Source organism: Octodon degus, unplaced genomic scaffold (assembly GCF_000260255.1).
Source record: "Octodon degus isolate 3935 unplaced genomic scaffold, OctDeg1.0 scaffold00091, whole genome shotgun sequence".
Lineage (NCBI taxonomy): Eukaryota > Metazoa > Chordata > Mammalia > Rodentia > Octodontidae > Octodon > Octodon degus.
In genome coordinates this window covers 6,965,799-6,985,968 of record NW_004524667.1, presented here as the reverse complement: position 1 = coordinate 6,985,968, position 20,170 = coordinate 6,965,799, and the positions used below count along the sequence as shown (strand labels likewise).

General features: G+C 36.3%; 1 protein-coding gene across 1 annotated transcript in view; it reads left to right on the top strand.

Moving 5' to 3' along the window:
- Nucleotides 1-20,114, top strand: part of Lactb2 (lactamase beta 2) — a 26,090-nt gene extending 5,976 nt beyond the window's left edge. The window contains exons 3-7 of the mRNA XM_004637538.2: nt 3,502-3,628; nt 12,290-12,468; nt 14,928-15,076; nt 18,641-18,722; nt 19,346-20,114. Of these exons, the coding sequence (XP_004637595.1) occupies nt 3,502-3,628; nt 12,290-12,468; nt 14,928-15,076; nt 18,641-18,722; nt 19,346-19,389 (581 nt within the window). The 3' untranslated portion in view covers nt 19,390-20,114. The remainder of the gene's footprint in view (nt 1-3,501; nt 3,629-12,289; nt 12,469-14,927; nt 15,077-18,640; nt 18,723-19,345) is intronic.
- Nucleotides 20,115-20,170: the final 56 nt, after the last annotated feature.

Sequence of the window (20,170 nt, the reverse complement as noted above, 5' to 3'; positions counted from 1 at the left end):
AGCCCCTAAAGTTCAGTTTTAATTACCAACTGTTGAGCATTTCCTATGTGCCACACACTGCTGAACACTTGATCTAAATACTATAACGTAAATGCCACTGTTGTCCACATATAAACAGATGATCTCAAACTTTCCCTAACTTTAAGACAGTTACTAGGATATATTGCAGTTAAGGCAAGATACATTATATTGGTAATTCTCTCTTGACACCTGTTCCTCAGTGACATCTTACCAAGTTGTCACTTACATTCTACACCTCGATTCATTCATTATTTGTTCATTCAACAAATACTCAAGTGGCTACTATATGTCAGTCATTGTTCTTGGCACAAAGAATAGAGCAGTGAACAAAATAATCTGTTCTCATGGAGCATTCATTCTATAAATTGAATGAATTTGGCAATCCAAAATCCCTTAAAATATGTAACATTTTTGCACATTGCTTTTCTAAATATGCACCAAAAGTATTATACAAAATTACCTGTGGGCTTTGTATAGAAAGTATACATAAGGGCCAGAGAAATAGCTCAGCGGCTTAAGTGCCTGCCTGGCAAGCACAAGATCCTGAATTCAATCCCTAGTACCAAAAATAGAAAAGTATATGTGAAACACTAATAAAGTTTGCATTACATTTGGGTCCCCTCTCCAAGACATTTCATCATATATTTGCAAATATTCTTAAAATCCAAAAAGCTTGTCCCAAACATTTCAGATAACAAATATGTTCCCTGCAACTGGGGGGTAAGTGGTAATATATAATAGATCAGATAATGGTGCTATGAAGGAAAATAAAACTACACAAAGAAAAAAAATAAAGTCAGAGAAGGCAGTGTCTGTTTTATGTAGGAGTGAATGGAGAGAAGCAGTAAGCTCCTGAAAAAAGGCTTGTCTGTGAGGGCATTGCAGGAGCAGCAATGTTAAGATGACAATATGCATGATATTTAAGTAGAGAAAAGGAATCAAGGATGTTAATTCATCCAAGGATGAACATCTGTATTCAACTAATATTTTTAAATATTTATAAGGTATTTTTTGGACTGCAATTAGGACACACCAGGTTAGTCTTAGCTAAGCTACTGTATCCTGTATCCCCAGGCTACTAGCTATTAAAAACCAAGGTCTTTCTAACCTGGCTTACCCTCTTTTTCCAGCATAAGAAGACTGTGTGCCATAGGAACTCCTCATTTCTCAGTCTGAGAGTTCCTCAATGATTGCTTCTTAGCCAATCTGCCCATTATATTTTGGGAATTTAAAAATTATTCTGAGAAAGGCTGACCATATAGCTCAGCAGATTTAAGCACCTGCTTAGGCAGACATAGAAACCAGGGTGAAGCTCAAAAACAGGAAGCTATGTAAAAGAAATGAGGTCATGAATTTGTGTTACTCCATTATGTGAAATTCTATTTTTTTTTTTGGCGGAACTGGGGATTGAACTCAGGCCCTTGCGCTTGCCAGGGAAGCGCTTATTCCACTGAGCCATCTCCCTGGCCCCTCCATTATGTGAAATTCTAGAAATGGTAAAATAAATACATCACAGAAGAAAGCAGATTAATGGTTGCTGGAAACGGTGCAGAATCTCCACAAAGAGACTTGAGGAAACTTTGGGGTGATACAAGCATTCTGCATCTTGACTGAAATGGACACATGGGTGTTTACATTGTTAAAACTCACCAAACAGTGCTTAAAATGGGCACCTATTATGTATTTAAATTAAAGCTCAATATAGTGGATTAATGCAAGAAAAAGGGTAGGCCATAAACATTTTAATTTTTCAAATTGCTCTTATTAATAAAAAAGTTGGTCAGTGTGACAAAGCTAATTAAGAACTCAGAATAATTTTTTTTTAATGTATTTAGTACAAGGTCTACAGGGTCTCACTATACAGATCAGACTCGTAGTGATTCTCCTGTTTTCAGCCTCCCAAGTGCTGGAATTACAGGCATGTGCCACCATGCCCAGTCTTGTTCGCTGTCTCAGCACGCAGGGCTGGCACAGCACACTGGGGATCGATCTCCAGTCCCTGTATCTGCATGAGCAGGCACTTTAATCTGCTGAGCTATGAGCTATCTGGCTGGACCTTTAAAAAAAAAACTTCAATCTTTCATGAGAAATGTTTTTTCTTTCTAGACTTTATTGAAGCTAGAAGAGCTACATTGAGATCTCAAGTTACTTGACCTTGAAGTTGTGCATTTAGGCACTTTTTGCCCTCCAGAGTCACACCCCCCATGATATATGTTACTTCCTCATTGTCTAAATCTTTAATCACTAGCATTCTTGTTCCATTTTGCTTTACTATTTATTTAGCTCCCTGTTCTTTTACAGTTTTGTTTAATTCTTTATAGGGCAAAAATGTTTTAGATACCTTCCCTGTTGACCATGTGTATACCTAGAGATTGCACCAAAAATATAAATGGCATTGATAAATTTCTATACAGTAACTTCAAAGCAACTTGCTTACAAAATTTTCAAAACACAACTGGAATATAATTTGAGAATTCATAATAGCTTACTGGACATGAGAACTATGTAGTCCAAGGCTATTTAGGTGTTTTGGTTTGATTTGGTTGTAAGTAAATCTAGGAAAATGCATTTATTACCTGCATTTATTACCTGATAGTTTTATTATTTTGCAACCACAAGTGGGTGTCTCTCACATATTATACAGCTAGATGATAATGTAATACATCATATTATAGTTCTAGAAGTCAAATATTTGCTTCTATGCTATTCAATTAAAACATGTTTGTAATTAAAAGTTATTGTACATACATAATACCACATTTGTATCAGCTGAAATTAGTATTTCCAGTAATGTTATGAAGCATCATTAAAACATGACTGAAGATTCATTTCTATTAAGATAACTATATGGGACTGGAGATATAGCTCAGTAGTACTGAGTATAGATCTCTGTTTTCTTTTGTAAGTTTCATTCCCCAACCATATTGAAACGCTTTATGCCATGGCACATATATTCACTATATATGGTGTACTGGTTAGATAATTTAACTCATCTGCTAATTACTAGACTTTGTTTGACTCCATAATGTGTTCTAAACTTAGGTTAAAGGTTAAATATCTTTGGGGTTCCCACTTAACAGTCATAGCAAAAACAATATACTGGCATCCTCTTATTAGCTAATGCCATGATTTCTTTATTATATGTAGGCAGCTGGATAGAGAAAAGTTCTCAGGTTCCACACAACTGCCTCTTCAGTGCCTATCCTACTATCAGGGCAAGGTGAGATTATGAAGCAGTACTTTCAGACTTTCATTTGAAATATAAATGACTAGAAATTCACAGCGATACATAGGAAAATAAGGCCTCTTCTGTTGAAATAGATGAAATACTGTATCTATGCCAAAGATAATTCATCTGGTTCTTTTTGTTGTTCTTTAGTATTTTGTGCATTCACAAGTGTTAGCTATATAAAAACTGATCTTTTAAAAGGCTGAGTCATCTAAATCTGACTTAGTATATTTACCTGTTGTTCTAACTAGACACTGCCTATTGTATTAAAAAACTTCCACGGAATCCCCACAAAGAAGAAATTATAGGAAATGGAGCACAACAATATGTTTATCTGAAAGATGGAGATGTGATTAAGACTGAGGGAGCCACTCTAAAGTAAGTAGCTGTCCTTTGGTGGGAAAAGGAGAAGGTCTAGTGTATATATTAAGAAGGGGGAAGGCAGATTTACAAACAAGTGAATTTCTTGTTTGTATGTGGGGAGAATGTCTCAGGAAGGAACCAAAAAACACTGATATGATTGAATACTCTAGGGAGGGAAAATGGATTGCTTGAGAAAACATAAAAGGAAGACTTTTTATTCTATATGACCTTTTTAATTATTTAACTCCTTCCAGTTTTTTACATGAGATTTATTTACTTAGCAATTTTACATAAGATTGTAAAATTAGGATGGTTTAGAAATCTATTCCTACTTTAATTCAGGGCTTTCCCACGTTGTCCCTTTCAAAAGATGATCTGTTCCTATAGTGAACAGGTGTTAGGCCAGGCCCTTAATCTCTTGTGAGCTGTTTAAGGAATTCAGAAAAGTATTTCAAATGCACTAATTTTCAGTCTGAACTAACTATGGTTCTCCTCTATCTCCTACAATCTACATGTGCTTTCTGATCTCAGATTATCTACCTTCCTCTGTACTTAGGACTTTACTTGTTCTTCTAAGATAGATGCTTCAAGATTACTTTTCATCATTTAACTGCTCTTTATCATTATCATTCACCCTCTCTTACCCCACATTTATTAAGGCTAATTTTTGTCTCAGAAACATTTGTCAGTGCTTTCTCTTCATGTCCATTACAGATACTTCCAGCTTAATTTTCCCATCTCGTCTTTCCCCTTTCTAGTCTACTGTGTAGACTCATACAGTCACTGAAAGCTTTGATGAATCTCACTGCCTACCAGATACTGTTTCTACTTCTTGATGTGCCATTCTGACCCAAGCCACATTTCTAGTCTTAGCACCCACTGTTTCTCTCACAAACAGCTATGTGTAAATATTTATAGTCATATTACTCATTTATTCATGCCTTTGCTTATATCTTCATTTTTTCTCAACATTATTCCTCCACCCCACACTCATCTCCTCATGGATTCCTATTCACTTATTTTTCAGAGCTTAGTTGATATTTTACTTATTTTGAGAATCTTTTCTGGGCAGAATAAACTGCATCACCCTCCCACTTTCATGTAACACTCAGTATTTCATTATTGCACTTATTAAATTATAACCTATCTGGAATCTCTCTAAAAGATAATCATCTCCTTATAGTTAATGCCTGTTAGCATAGTAAACCAAGGAAAGGCCTAATAGCTCAAACATGAAATAAGTTTATTTTTATCACATGAAGTCTAAAGTAAGTTATTAATTAGCAAGTGTCCCTCAAGTTGTTCATCAAGATAATAGTTAAGGCTCCTTCCATCTTATGTTTCCATCTGCCTGAGCATTTACCTTTCAAGGTTACCATGCTTTATTTTTTAAATAATTTTATTAAGAAACAAATAGCAATGAGACAGTTTCAAAACCAGTTAGTGGGACAGTTTCAATAATTAATACATTGCATATTGTTGTCTTCTTAGTAGTTATTCATAGTACAAGATGCAGATATGATATCCTGTCCACAAACACTATTAGAACAACTCTTTCTAGTCATTGAATTAAGAGAAAGTAGCTGTATATCTATCCTAACTATTTTGAATATATAGATACAGAATGGTTCTTCATTTGTATCCCCTTTTTTGTTTAGTTTTGTCAGAGATGGGTATTCCATTGCCATTTAAATATTGTAGGTGCATGAATTCAACCAACAGCAAATGTTGGAGAGGCTGTGGGGAAAAAGGAACCCTTCTCCACTGCTGGTGGGAATGTAGACTGGTATAACCATTATGGAAATCAGTGCAGAGACTCCTTAAAAAACTAGGACTGGAAATCCCATTCAAACCAGCTATCACCCTACTGGGAATTTTCCCAGAGAAACTGAAAACATCATATCATAGTGCTATATATGTACCTATGTTTATAGCAGCACAATTTGTGATAGCCAAATCTTGGAAACAACCAGGATGCCCATCACCTGAGGATTAGATGAAAAAGATGTAGTGTTTTTTACAATGGAGTATTTCTCAGCTATAAAGAATGATAAGCTTGAAGCTTTTATATTGAAGTGGATGCCACTTGAACATATACTCATAAGTGAAATAAACCAGACACACATGTGTAAATATCGTCAAGGGTACCATGCTTCAGTCAAACCAGAGTAGCTGACTGAGAAAGAGAAAACGAAATAATGAGTATCCATGTTAAAGGTTTGGGGATCATAGTGCTTTTTTGTCATGCTTCATCACAGAATTATGACTGTTAGATGTATAGCTAATTTTTCAAACTAAGAATATTCACCCTTGCTCTTGTTTTTACTCTTCAAAATAAAATTAAATTTTTAAAAAAGAATATTCATTCTTTAACTTCAGAATAACTGTGCTTTATTCTGATTAGAACATGTTACTATCACCAACATGAGCAGGACCACAATTTTTTAAACCTTTTATTACAGTGTAATATGTAAAGATAAAAGTGTAGTGAGGGCCTACAAGGGAATAAATTTAATACGGGACACAAAATTTTTAAGATTATTTTATAATATTCCAAAAGTCAAACGCAAAAGTGCAAGAAGTCTGCCCATGGCCTAAAGACCCAAAGAATTCACTGAGGGCCTGGATCTCACAGCAGGTCCTCAACAATTCCAGCTTAAGACCTAGAGCATGTGGCAATGTCCTTCATAAGGCCAGCTGAAGGCCTGGAGCCCATAGTAGTGTCTCATGCACATCCATATCAAGGATTTGTGCTGGGAAGGCCCAAAGGTCAGTGGTGAAAGCGAAAAAGTCTGCCAGTGGTGTGAAGGATCTGTGACAGCTGGTAAGGGATCTGCACTGGAGCTAGGCAGCAGTGCTCAAAATAATGACCAGAGGTCTGCCAAAGAGAACCAGCCATCTCCAGTGACTGAGGATCTGAGATCCCCCAACAATGAAAATGCTTGAGTTCATAGGAAAGACAGCATGACAAGCTTCTACAGAAGAATCAACAGCACACCATCTTCTCCAGTTCTCTTTCTGTATTTTCTACTGGCAACAATCCTCAGGTAGGCCTTCCACCCCCGAGCCACACCAATTCAGTTCAGCTGAGTGTTGCAAATTGACCATTAGTTGATCTACCACATGTGCCTATCATAAACATACACATAATGAATTTTTGCAAACTGAGTAGCACTCAGCCGAAGACAAGAGTATTAGCACCCCAAAAGTTCCTCCGCATGCTAACTTCCTATCACGGCCTCTCTTTAATTAAATACTATCTTAGATTCACAAAGCAGATTGATTCCAAGGATCTCAATATTGTATGAATTCTATTTAATATTTGTTGTGCTTCATTCTGATTCATTTTAATTAGGACAAATTAAAAATGGAAATGTTTTTAAAATTAGAGGGAAACTAACCCAGAAAATAAAAAAAAAAAAACATCCACAATTCTAAAAAATGACAGTTGGTCAATAATCTTTTCTTAAAATATAATTTCTAATTATAGTAAAACATTTTGTTTCCTGAAGGCATTCATTTCAGTTTTCCATTTCTATGAAGTCAGTTAACTCAAGTTTTTTCAGTGTTTACCTACAGATTTGTTGATAAGCAAAAGTTACATAAATAAAAAGTTAAAATCTGCTTAAAAGTCTTCAGGGGCCAGCCAAACAGTTCAACAGATTAAAGCACCTGCAAGCAGGCACAGGGACTAGGGGTTCAATCCCTGGGCCTGCCATGCCGGCCCCATCCACAGGGCGCGCTGAGAGAGGATTAAGACTGAGAGTGGTAGTGCATGCCTATAATCCCAGCTCTTAGGAGACTGTAAACAGGCGGATCACTATGAGTCTGATCTAGTAGTGAGACCCTGAACACCCTGTAGACCCTTCCCTAAAATACAAAAAAAAGTCTTCAAGTATTTGTTGTCAAATATTCATTGTCTAGTTGATATTTCTTACTTGTAAACTTTGAAAGAAAAAAAGGCAAAATATAATAGAGACAGAGGTAAGAACACTAAAAAATACTTAATAGTAAACAGTAGAAATCTAAAAAGACTTTCTGGTAAGAATTTAATTCTGGCTATCATCTTCAGGAATTTTCTACAGATGTATAATTTCTTGAAGAAGACAGTCTCATAGCTTTTGCAAACTGTCCTGAATCTCTAAAAGAACGGTCCTAAGAAAATACAATACTACTCCAGACTGCGGCCATACTGATGAAGGGGAAGGCTATAACTGCATTTCTTCTGCTATTTACCAAAGCTCCTCTGATGTTATTTCCTTTTTGCTCCTGTTCATGTGACCTGAATTTTAACAGTGTTACACAGATTAAAGCATCAGCCACCCAGGTGATGAGAAAATTGAAATTTATGATCTGCCTAGTATAAGCTATCTTACTGCCTGATATGTTATCCTGTTTCTGTCTTTGTTTCTACTATTTGTTTTTGCTTTTAACACTACAAAATAAAATAAAGCTTTGAATAACAAAAAAAGAAAAAGAACAGCCAAAGATAAACCATTCCCATGTTCTGAAGTGGCAATGGTTAAGGAAGAATAAAGGCAGTATTGCAATCATATTGACATACTAGACATGTGGGCTGAAACCAAATGGCTCTCCAAATCAGTTTTTATAGATTAAAAATAAAAGAGGCTAGAGATACAACTCAGTGTTACAGTGTTTGGAACTTCAGGAATACTTGCACACAGAGACATGTGCCCACACATAAATCGGTGGTTAATACATTTTGTTCATTAAAAAAAATGACACATGTCCAAAAAACAGATGCATAATTTTGTATGGACTAGAATAATACCTCCTGTAATTACTTTTATATAATGCTAACTTTTATTAACAGGTAGCTACAGGTTTAATCAGACAAAAGAAATTTTTTCAAACATCTCTTTAATACCTCACACGTGGAGCAATTATGTAAAGTAATTGTTTGTAATATATAAAGCATACACTTGAAAATCATAAAAACATAGTTCTTAATGTCAGGCACTGGCTTTTCAAAAATAATTTCTCCCATTACAGTAGTGTTTCATGTTCTTTTACTTTATATAAATTACATTTTAAGCAGAGTTTTTAAAAACTATAGTTTCACTGACATTAAAAATGTAAGGGGGGCGAAAAAATGTAATTAAAAATAGGATTAATTTTATTTTTGGCAAAGGAAAAACTCTTAAGTTACAGTTATCTAAAGTCTCTCGGGCCGGGGAGATGGCCCAGTGGAATAAGTGTTTCCCCTGGCAAGCGCAAGGGCCTGAGTTCAATCCCTGGTTCCACAAAAAAAAAAAAAATTTAAAAAAAAAATAAAGTCTCTCAAATTCTACTAAAAGTTGTCAGATTTCTTTTAGAAGTCCAGGAAGATGAACTTACTAGTTTTTCCCATAATTTTATCATCTTCAGATTTTTTTTTAAAATGTGTTTAGTACAGGGTCTATAGGGTCTCGCTGTGTAGATTGGACGCATAGTGATCCTCCTGTTTTCAGCCTCCCAAGCACTGGAATTACAGGCAGGCTCTACCATGCCCAGTCTCAATCACCATCTCAGTGCGCCTCAAGGATGGGACCGGCACGGCATGCTGGGGATCAAACCCTGGCCATGCGCTCTGCCTAAGCAGGTGCTTTAATCCACTGAGCTATCTGGCCTGCCCTCAGATATTTTATAATATTGGAACACTTGTGTTTTTTAAATTTTATTTGCTTTTGATATTACTATTTTTCTATATATTTTATTCTATTTGTTAATAGTCTAGTCAGTCTTTTATGAAGGATTAGTGAAGTGTATAAGGCTCTCCAGAAAGATAGAATCTAAAAGGAGAGAGAGATGAAAAAAGAAAGGGGGCCTGGCAAGATAGCTCAGCAGTCTAAAGAGCCTGCTTAGGCAAGCTTAGGCAAATACCCTGGGACTGTAGTCCCAGCTCCACATGCCATGTCAGCCCTGCCCCCAGGGTGGGTTGAGCCAGCCACAAAAAGAAAAATGAGAGGCGTAGGTGGAAGGAGGGAAGGAATGAAGGAAGGGAGGGGTGGAAGGACAGAAGTAAGGGAGCTGGATGAGAAGCAGTTTATTCAATGATTACATTATGACCACTGTAGACACTTTCATTGCTGAGACAAAAACCCCCATAACATTGAAAGAGGCAAGATTTATTGTAGCTCACAGGTTAAGAGGTTTCCATTCACAGCTCACTAGCTCCCAGGCAGGGTGGCCTGGCCGAGGGGCACTGCAGAGGAGGAGCCCTTCATGCTGGGTAGAGGGCCGCAAAGAAGCAGCAGCAACAATAGGCAGCAGCACCAGGGGACTTACCTTCTGTATTTCCCTTTCATCTCTTTGAGGCTGTCTACCTTTTGGGTGGCGCCACCCACACCCAGGGTGGGCACCCTTAATCCCAGCCTCACATTCTTAATCCCAGTGTCACCAACCCTAATCCAGCAACCACCCCTAACCACTTGAGGCTTTGATGAGAAATCTAGACATAATGACAACATTACATACAGCTAAAACATGTAGTAAACTGTGCTTGCTTTTCCTTTCCTGCCTTCTCTGCTTTCATGCACCTAACAATTACTTTGTTTTACTTGAATAGTTTTCTGTACACTTAATGGTAATCATATAAACCTCTCCGTCAGTTTAAAGTATCAGGGATTCTCAGTTTCGTATTCCAGAAGAACCCTCCATCTTGCCTTCGGATTTCTGACTTGCTCTGACCAGTATGGACTGGCCTTCCCCCAGGTGTCCTGCTGCTGTCCTCAAGTGCCCATCATTTCACCTGGGCTTCCCTTTGCCTGTCTCCTGTGTCCCTTGGCCTGTTTCCTGTATTTCATAACTTTTGTGTACCCCCGCATTGGAAATCTATCTTCAAAAGCTTCCCAAGAAAGGGTTCATTTTTGAGACCTTTTGTGTCCAAACATGTCCTTTTAAAATCTATTTTGAGGGCTGGGGAGATGGCTCAGTAGAATAAGCACTTCCCTGGCAAGCACAAGGGTCTGAGTTCAATCCCTGATTCCACAAAATAAAATTAAATTAAAATAAAATCTATTTTGATGTAAGGTTTGCTGGCTGGGAAATAAGATACCATTAAATGAAAATCATAAGTTCTGGTATGCTGTTGATAGTAGTGTGACTATAGGTATGGCTATTTGGGAGCTCTTAGAGTATGAAGGAGGGGCTTTCGTAGGTTTTGAGCCCTCACCATATGGTAATCTAGATATACTATTTAGTTGGGAACTTCCAGGATTAGTACCTTTCTTCTTCAGCTGGTGAAATAACTTAGAAAAAAACTCTTCTACTTTTCATATCTAATGAAAGCCTGGCTGCCCGCATCATAGAAACTGAATGTTAAAAAGCAACTTGCGAATCTACCTATGTTGAACTAATTTTTTAATGTATTTTCACTCCTTAATCTGTGCCTGTGTTTTACGCTTTTTAAAGATTGAATCTCCAGAGGGCCCAGAAGATGGCTCAGTAGAATAAGAGCTTGCCTGGCAAGCGCAGGGGCCTGAGTTCAATCCCCAGTTCCACCAAAAAAAAAAAAAGATACAGTCTCCAATCCCAGCAATGAGAGAGAAATAACCAAGACATCAAGTTAGCTACCAGTAGGTACTGAGCACTGAGAATAGAATGTTGGGGGGGAGGGAAATAATAAGAGTCCTGCCTTTAGAAACTCGTAATTTGTGAGGTCAAATGGTAAACAATAATGTGATACCTATATAATAAAGTACAAGAGTAATATAGAAGAAAAAATGACCAGTATGAAAAATAAAGTTTTTATGTAGCTGAGAACCCAAGGAGTGCTTTGTGGGACAAATTATTTAGATTTGCCCTTTAACTGGCTTATTTTTGATAGTTATTTTTAAAAAAGTAATTCTTAAAAGAGTATCATGCTTTGAAAATATGATAATCAGTTTTGCCATGCTTTGAAATATTGTAATCAATTTTATCAACAAAAGAATTGGAAGAGAAAAAATAAAAACATACTAAATATCTTCTATAGGGCTGAAATCGATTTTCAAAGCTGCTTTATTTTTATTTTGTTTTGTATCAGATCAAGCACATTGCTGGGTCCACACTAGGCAAGCACATTCCCACTGAGCTACATCCCTAGCCTTTACATTTTTAACTACTAAGATAAAATATCATGCCAGCTTCTATGAAAAGCACGTATGTACTTTGAAAAATATTTTTGTTGTAAGAAAACATAAGTAAAAAGTCATATATTAAAGTAATAAAATTTTATTTTCAAAAGTATGCATAGAAAATTGTAAGTAATATAATTTGTAATAGAAATGATTGCTGATTTTTATCTCTTCAAGGTACTTTTTTATTTTCCAAAATTTTTTTTTCTTTCTTTTTGGCGGAACTGGGGATTGAACTCAGGCCCTTGCGCTTGCCAAGGAAGTGCTTATTCCACTGAGCCATCTACCCAGCTCTATTTTCCAGAATGTTTTAATGTGTGCTTGTTACTTAAAAAAAAAGCTAGAAAAATAATAACTTTATACTTGACAGTGAGATGTGATTCAGAGGAGAGAATTATCATTTTCATAAGCACAAGAAAAACGAGAGCTTTTTTTAACTTACTGGCATAATTTATTTGTATCTTCTCCAAATTAGAACAGAGAAAATTTTTCTTCTCAACACTTCTCCTATGCTTAAGAGTTCATACTTGCTTTTTTTCTTATTTCTTTTTTCAACCAGAGTTATATACACACCTGGCCACACTGATGATCATATGGCTTTACACTTAGAAGAAGAAAATGCCATTTTTTCTGGGGATTGCATCCTAGGGGAAGGGACAACTATATTTGAAGATCTTCATGATTATATGAACTCCTTAAACCTATTACTGAAAGTCAAAGCTGATATTATATATCCAGGTGGGCAGTTTTTTTTTTGTATTCTAGCAAACCATTCTTGTCAAATGATGAGGTTCGTTTTGGCGTGTGTGTATGTGTGTGAAATATGTATAAACTATTTTAAATTACACCCCTAAGTCTTTCCTAGTTATATAGTTAAATTTAAAGAGAAAGCTGAGAGTTTTATTAATAACCCTTTATACAGTGAATGAGTGAATGTAATTATGCACTGTAAAACATGTATTAATAAATTTTTTTAAAACATTGGATAAAACCTTTAGAAAACAACCTTTTATAAAGATAAGAGTTATTTTTTAATATCTACACAGCTGTTGATAGAGCTTTGAAGCAAAGGAAATAAACTTGCATCAGAATAGGAAAATATTTTCATTTCATAAGCTACCATTATTTTTGTTAACTTGCTTTCTATTGGAACCGCATTTTAGTGCTCTGTAACCGTAGGCAACATTTGACATCCGAATTTTGCTTTCTTAACTCTCAATATTGAAATACCCAGTTTCCATAACAACAACATAATGTTATTTTAATTTTCATTCTCCAGAAAAAGAAACTTGTTAGTATTTCAGACTACACTGCTCTACCATGTGAATCTACTCTCAATTTTAAAAACTAAGACACAGAACCCAATAAGAAGGCCCAGATAGAAAAGGGGTCTGGGCTACTTGATTGTCTCAGTATTTCTAAATTTGCTCCAAGCTGGGCATGGTGGTGCACACTGGAATCCCAATGTTCAGGAGGCTGAGGCAACAGAATTGCCGTGAGTTCAAGGTCAGCATGGGCTACATAGCTAATTCAGAGCCAACCTGAACTACATAGCAAGACCCTATAACCAAATTAGTACATACATACATACATAAATTAATTTGCTCCTAACCAAGCAACCATAGAAAAGGTCAGTTAAACATACCTCACTTCTGTCATGAATTCCTACTGCTGAGAGGATAGTAGTGCTGGGATTTAGATAGTTATAACATAAAAGGAATAAAAAACTGATGGCTCTTTTTAAACATAAGACAATAGATGTGCATTGGCCAATGAGAGGCTACCTACAGAAGGTACTTAACAGTGTTTGCATTAGTGAATCTAGTGAACTGGCTTATTAGCACAGCAGCTATTAAAATGTAAATTATGTCTCATAACCATCACTACCGTATATTCAAACCTGCTAATGTCATGTCCTGTGCAGAGGCCTTTATGCCATCATGCTCACACAAAAACTTTGAAGTAGGTAGTGGTATCCTCATTACATTATTGAAGGACTCGACTCAGACCAGACAGTTTCTTACACCCATACAACTAATTAGTGAGAGTCTAAATTCCAGAAATCTTTGTATGATACCTTGTTAGCCTGCTTCTGGATATTATATTCTCAAGAGAAAAATTCTTCTTGCAGATTTGTGTAATATGTTTGTTTATATTGTTTTAAAGAGTAAGGTGTATGTCGTTATAACATAATCTGAGTTGTCACATTTGTAAATTACTATCCTAGACATAACATTCTTAAAGTTCTACTATGGATCTTGTGAATTTATAATAGCTTTAGTCATGTACATGACACTGATTTTTGCTTTCTCCCTTTTTAGTTAAGTTTACCATAATGATTAAGAGCACAGATTGGCTAGAACAGGTAGGTCAGGCTGGATAGAGTGGCACACACCTATAATCCCAGCTGCTTAAGAGGCTGTGGCAGTAGGATCTCAAATTCTGTGCCAGCCGAGGCAACTTACCAATACCTTGTCTCAAAAAATAAAAAGGCTTGAGCTATAGCTCAGTAGTAAAGTGCCCCATACATTCCACCCCCAGTTAGACACAAAAAAAATGGAGAAAGTACTTAGTCAGAATCCCAGCTTCACCTCCTCTAAGATCATCTACTCTCTCTGTGCTTCAGTGTCTACTATAAAAAGGGAATAACAGCAGTACCTATCTCATAGGATTCTTACAAAAACATTGTATTTTAAACATGAAGAACTGTGCTTGGCACATAGTACTCTGTAAAACTCTGTAAATATTACCTATTATTGTAGTTACTGATTGCATTGATATTATTAAAATCTGTATTTTAATATAGACAATAGCTTGTTTTTTATTTTTCTGAGACAGGTCTTCCTATATAGTTCAGGCTGGCCTTGAAGTCACTATGTAGCCAAGACTGGCCTGGAACTTGCAGCAGTCCTCGTGCCTCAGCCTCCCAAATGCTGCGATTACAAGTGTACACCACCAGGACTTGCAATACAATAGTGTTTTATATAGATTTTATGTTTTATAGTTTTCTAAGGTTTTTGGCATTGTACATAAGCTTTAAATGTTATATATGTATAGCTTTCCAAATGAATGCATGTTTGTGTATTTAGTGTGCTTTTTAAAGTGCAGCATATGATTTATTTTTAAATAGAGTGAATTAACTTAGTACTTTATTATTTTATCTAGATAAATAAATTTGTATAGTTATTTCAATTCAGGTCATGGCCCAGTAATCAAAAATGCAGAAGCTGCAATTCAACAGTATATTGCTCACAGAAATTACCGAGAAGAACAAATTCTTCAATTCATTCGTGACAATTTTGAAAAATCGTTTACAAAAACGGAACTGGTAAAAACTCTTTATAAGGTAATTTTGACTTATCTTACTGGTGCAAGTCAACAAACTTATTAGAATAAGTAATTTACTCAGTAGTATGTGATTGTGCCTCATCCCAAATCAGAACACATCTGTCAGTATTTTACATCTGATGCCACCTGTCTAGAATTTAGACCAGCAGTCTCATCTTCTGTGATACTAAAGAAAATGCTGTCCATAGAAAACAAAAATAGCTATCGTGAGGCTTTCTTCAACTTTTAAGTACTTCACTATGCAGGAAAAGCTGCTTTACAAGTGCATATGTTATCCTAGCATCCTGGGTGTCCCAGGATGGGGATACCAGATGATTTGCTGGAGACAGATGCTGAGTTAATGGCAATGAGAAGTTGTAGCATTGCCTAAAAGGGAGAAAATAGCAAAGGACATGAGTAATTTCAAATAGAAGGAAAAAGCCTCACATCTTTGAGTGTAGCCTTTGAGCATACTACAGAACACTAGCATTATATAGTGCCAGTGTGACACTATGTCAGTGTTACTCAGTTTTTTAGCAAAAGTTTATTATACAGAAATTTAGAAACCTATAGTTTATTAGATATCTGCTGTTCTGACAGCAATAAATTCACAGTTAAGAATTTAGACTTTATAATAAGATTGCATGAGTTTAGAAAGTCCCACTACTTGGGCCAGCCAGATAGCTCAGCAGACTAAAGCACCTGCTTAGTCAAAGTGCAGTGGCCAGGGTTCAATCCCCAGCATGCCATGCAGGCCCCTGATACAGCGATTGAGACTGGGCATGGTGGCACACACCTGTAATCCCAGCACTTGGGAGGTAGAAAGCAGGAGAATCACTACAAATCTGAGATCTATGTAGTGAGACCCTATAGACCCTGCCCTAAAATTAAAAAAAAAAAAAAAAAAGTCCCACCACTGCAATTTGTTTAGCTATAAGTTAAGCAAGAGTGTTACTAATGGTAAGTTTAGAAAGGTCATATGGGACCATAATTCATAAAGGACTTCAGTGTCCCATAGGCCTTATTCATTAAGAAAAGTTAATTAGGGGCTAGGGAAGATAGCTCAGTAAAGTAAGTGATTGCCTGGCAAGCACAAGGTTCTGAGTTCAATCCCTGGTATCACCAAAAAAAAAAGTTAATTGTACCCAATATGCTTTGTTTTGAAAGAGGACAAATGGTTAAAACATGTGAAGATTAAAATGTCATTATGTGGAGTTAGAAATGTAACTCAGTAGTAGAGCAAATATTTGTCTAGCATACTTGGGGACTTTAGTTCCATCCACAACACCACAAAAAAAAAAAAAATATTGGCAAAAAGTAACGTAGCTGGCCTGGGGAGATAGCTTGGTGGTCTAAGCGCCTGTCTGGCAAGCTCAAGGACCCAGGTTCAATCCCCAGTACCACATACCATGCCGGCCCTGAAACTGGGTGTGGTTGTGCATGCCTATAATCTTAGTGCTGGGGAAGCTGACAGAGGAGGATCACTATGAGTCCAAGCTGTGTAGCAAGACTCTGTACTAAATAAATAAAATAAAAAGTAATGTAGCTGCTAATGGTGGCACAGGTCTGTAATCCCAGCACCTGAGAGGCTTGGAGCAGGATTGCTGCAAGCTCAAGACCAACCTGCACCACATAGTGAGTTCAAGGCCAACCTGAACTACATAGTTAGACCTGTCTCAAAACACGAAAACAAAGAGTAAATATTTAAATTTCATGAAACAACTCATAATACTAGAGCACTGGTACATCAGACATTTTTTTTCTAACCTGTGTACAGATACTAAAATTCTCATAACCCTCACACATGAACCATTAAGGAACTGCTCACACCTAGAAAAATGCAACATCTGAATTCAGAGGTATTCAGTATATGTTTAGAAGCGTGCAGACACCTGATGCATACCAAATAACAGTAGATATTCTAGACTTATTCATTAAGCATTTGTTGAATATTTTGATACAGAGGTGAGTACAGATCTCTGCCCCTAAAGGATTCATAGTTTAATGAAGACAGACATGTTCAACAGATGCTTGCAATAGAGGCTGTGTTCTATTAAGGTCCTTTTAGTGCACACATGTCTCTATGTCAAGTACTATCTTAAAAGGTTGCACATGTTAAACAACCTTAATGCACAGTGTTATGAAATCTGAACTGGTCCAAAATCTGAGATTACTTGAGCATATATTAAATGTTTCAGATTTTGGAGCATTTTAAATATTCAGATCTTTGGATTGGGGGTCTCTGACAAACTTGCTCCAAGTCCTATACCCAGTTTGTCAAAGCACGAAAATAGAAATAAATTCTACATAGCAAACGTGCAGGGAGTAAGATACTAAAAGCCTTTAGAAACTTACTCACTGAATTGAACCTTGAAGCAGCAGTAACTATTTTCTAGGTCAGAGTAAGAAAGAATGAAAGTTATTCTAGACAGCAGAGTGGATGTGTTTAAATACTAAGAATAATCCTTAGAAAGAGCACTGCATGTGTAGAAACTCAAACCATGTGTGACTAGCATGGTTGTACATTTGGATGGACAAAAAGGAATATGAGGTCAGAAAAGGAAGCCTGATCAGGTCACAGAACGTCTTCCCTCCCAGCTAAAACTGGGGGCTTTAGCCAATAACTCGGAAATGGTGATTTAAGGATCTTATCTTTCATCACATAACGAAAATCTAGAAAATCACAAATCCATAAATTCAGATTTGTACATCAGTGTCAGAGCTATGATGAGTTACTTAGCGAAAAGAGGACACATGGTACAGCTTCATGAACATTAATGTGTAAGAGAAGTATAAGGAAAATGAAGACTAGTAATAGGAAGAGTGGGATAAACAGGGAAAAGTGAGCTTCAAAAGGATTACAGGTGCTCTGGGACTGAAAAGAATCCATTAAAATTTAACTGAAGTAATTTGGTGATCTTGGCAAAATATTTCAGCCAAAAAGTGCAGACAGTGATTTTAGGCAAGAAGCTTGGCTTTAGAACTGTAACCCTTACTTAAAGATTAAAAGGAATATTTGCTGGTTTCTAATCAGATAATAGCAGCAGTGTTACACTATTTTAGTGAAACTGAAGGAAAATTGTGAGTCATGACGTATAAAAATAGCATGAGCTGGGCCTGGTGGCACATGCCTGTAATCCCAGCGCTTGGGAGACTGAGGCAGGAAGATCACCAGGAGTTTGAGGCCAGCCTACACCACACAGAGAGACCATGTCTCAAAAAAACTGAAAAAGTATTATGTAACTTAGTAAATAAACCATAGGGCAGCTATCAGTAAATAAATAAAGTTACATTTATTCATTTAGAAAATATTAATGGGTTACTGCTGTATACTGTTACGTTAAACATTGAAAGCACTGCTGTTGTCATGGAAATTAATCTACTTTATAAGAATATTTGACAATGTAGTGTCCTGACGCACAGCATTTACAAAATAAGAGGGGTTTTTTAGGTTTTTACTATTGTTAAAATATATTTAAGTTAACATTTTCTTCTTTGTTGTGTTTTATTTTCCTTTAAAGCTTTCAAAAATTAAGTTCATTTTTTAAAGAAATATTTTTCCTTTCACTCTCTTTTCTTTTAGAATGTTCCTGAGAATTTACATAAAATGGCTGAACGTAATCTTGAGCTTCATTTAAAAAAACTAGAAAAAGAAGGAAAAATATGTAAGTATATTTCCAAATTTAAATTCATTTACTACCAGCATGTGAAATGCAGGATGCACTAGTTTCCTATTAAGAAGAATAAGACCCATCAGAGTTCTCCCTTGAATATCACATTAAGGTGGACAGGCAAGCAGTGGGAAGGTTGGCCATATGAGGCCAGCGGACCACAGATTAGAGCTATAAACTCCCACAGGGTTTTTCCCAGAGGGTTCCAGTCACCCACCAGAATGATACTGAAAGGCAGGGCTTCTGTTCTCCCAGACCTCAAGATCTACCAGGAAAAAGTTCCACATATTAAAAGTTAGGGAATAGGTAGAGGTTTGAAACAGTGGTACACCACTGTGTACTCAAAAATACTAAAGCAGTAGTTCTTTAATATTTGCTAGGGTTGATTTGTCTAATAGTTTGCATGCACAGAAGATTGATCCTTAAAATGTTCTCAGCACTTAAATTTTGTATAGAAACTTCACCAATGTGTTTATATAAACACAAAAAAATTAACAGAATTAATTATACATTACAATGAACATATTTTAAGAATGAGTAATTTTTCTAGCCACAATATAACTTAAAATCCGGTGGATTTACTTACCTTTTCCTAAAGGCTGATTTTCTTTCCACAGTTAGCAACATGGACCCTGAGAAGAAATGGAGAGCTGTACTTTAGGTTCAGCATAATGAAAGCTTTGTTTGCCTTTTCCTTGAAGGATGGTATGCTTTCTCAGCTGTGGACTAATTATACATACTACAAAATGAGAGATTTCACAACTAACAGTAAATGTACAGGTGGACCCTTGACTTACAAACTCACATCATCTCGAGAGCTGAACTCAAATTAGTAGTAAGTCAAGACTTTTTTTCCCACAAAAAATAATAGAAATAACCATGATGTGTTCCTAGCCTCTCAAAGTACCCCGTAACTAACTTTTTCACAATAAAAATGAGTTGTATAATGTGCATAATTGACCAGAACACCAATAATTTTCCTGTGCATTCGCCAAAAAGTTATAAAATGTTTACCAAAAATAACAATTTCATACTGCACTTACCATTCAAGTTAACATCTATGACTTGCTTTGGGAGGATGATATAGAAAGTGATTCGTGTTGGGAAGGAGAGTCCCTTAGATAAGAACAGCAGGAATCTGTTCTCTGCTGTCCTTTCTGTCCTTGGAATAGGCTATAGCCATTAGGACCTGCATCTGGCTTACTAAGTCTCAATATTTTCATAACTAACAACTAGTCTAAGGTTGTCTACTTCTATCTTTTCTTTAACATTATTTTCTAGTATGTCATTAAGAAAGTGAATGCAACATTTGGATTTTCTCTGACTAGGTGTGTCTTCTCTACAAATGTTTGTAACTCTGTCCATTTTTTCTTTTTTTTTTTTTTAATGTATTTAGTACAGGGTCCACAGATTGGACTCGTAGTGAGCCTCCTGTTTTCTCC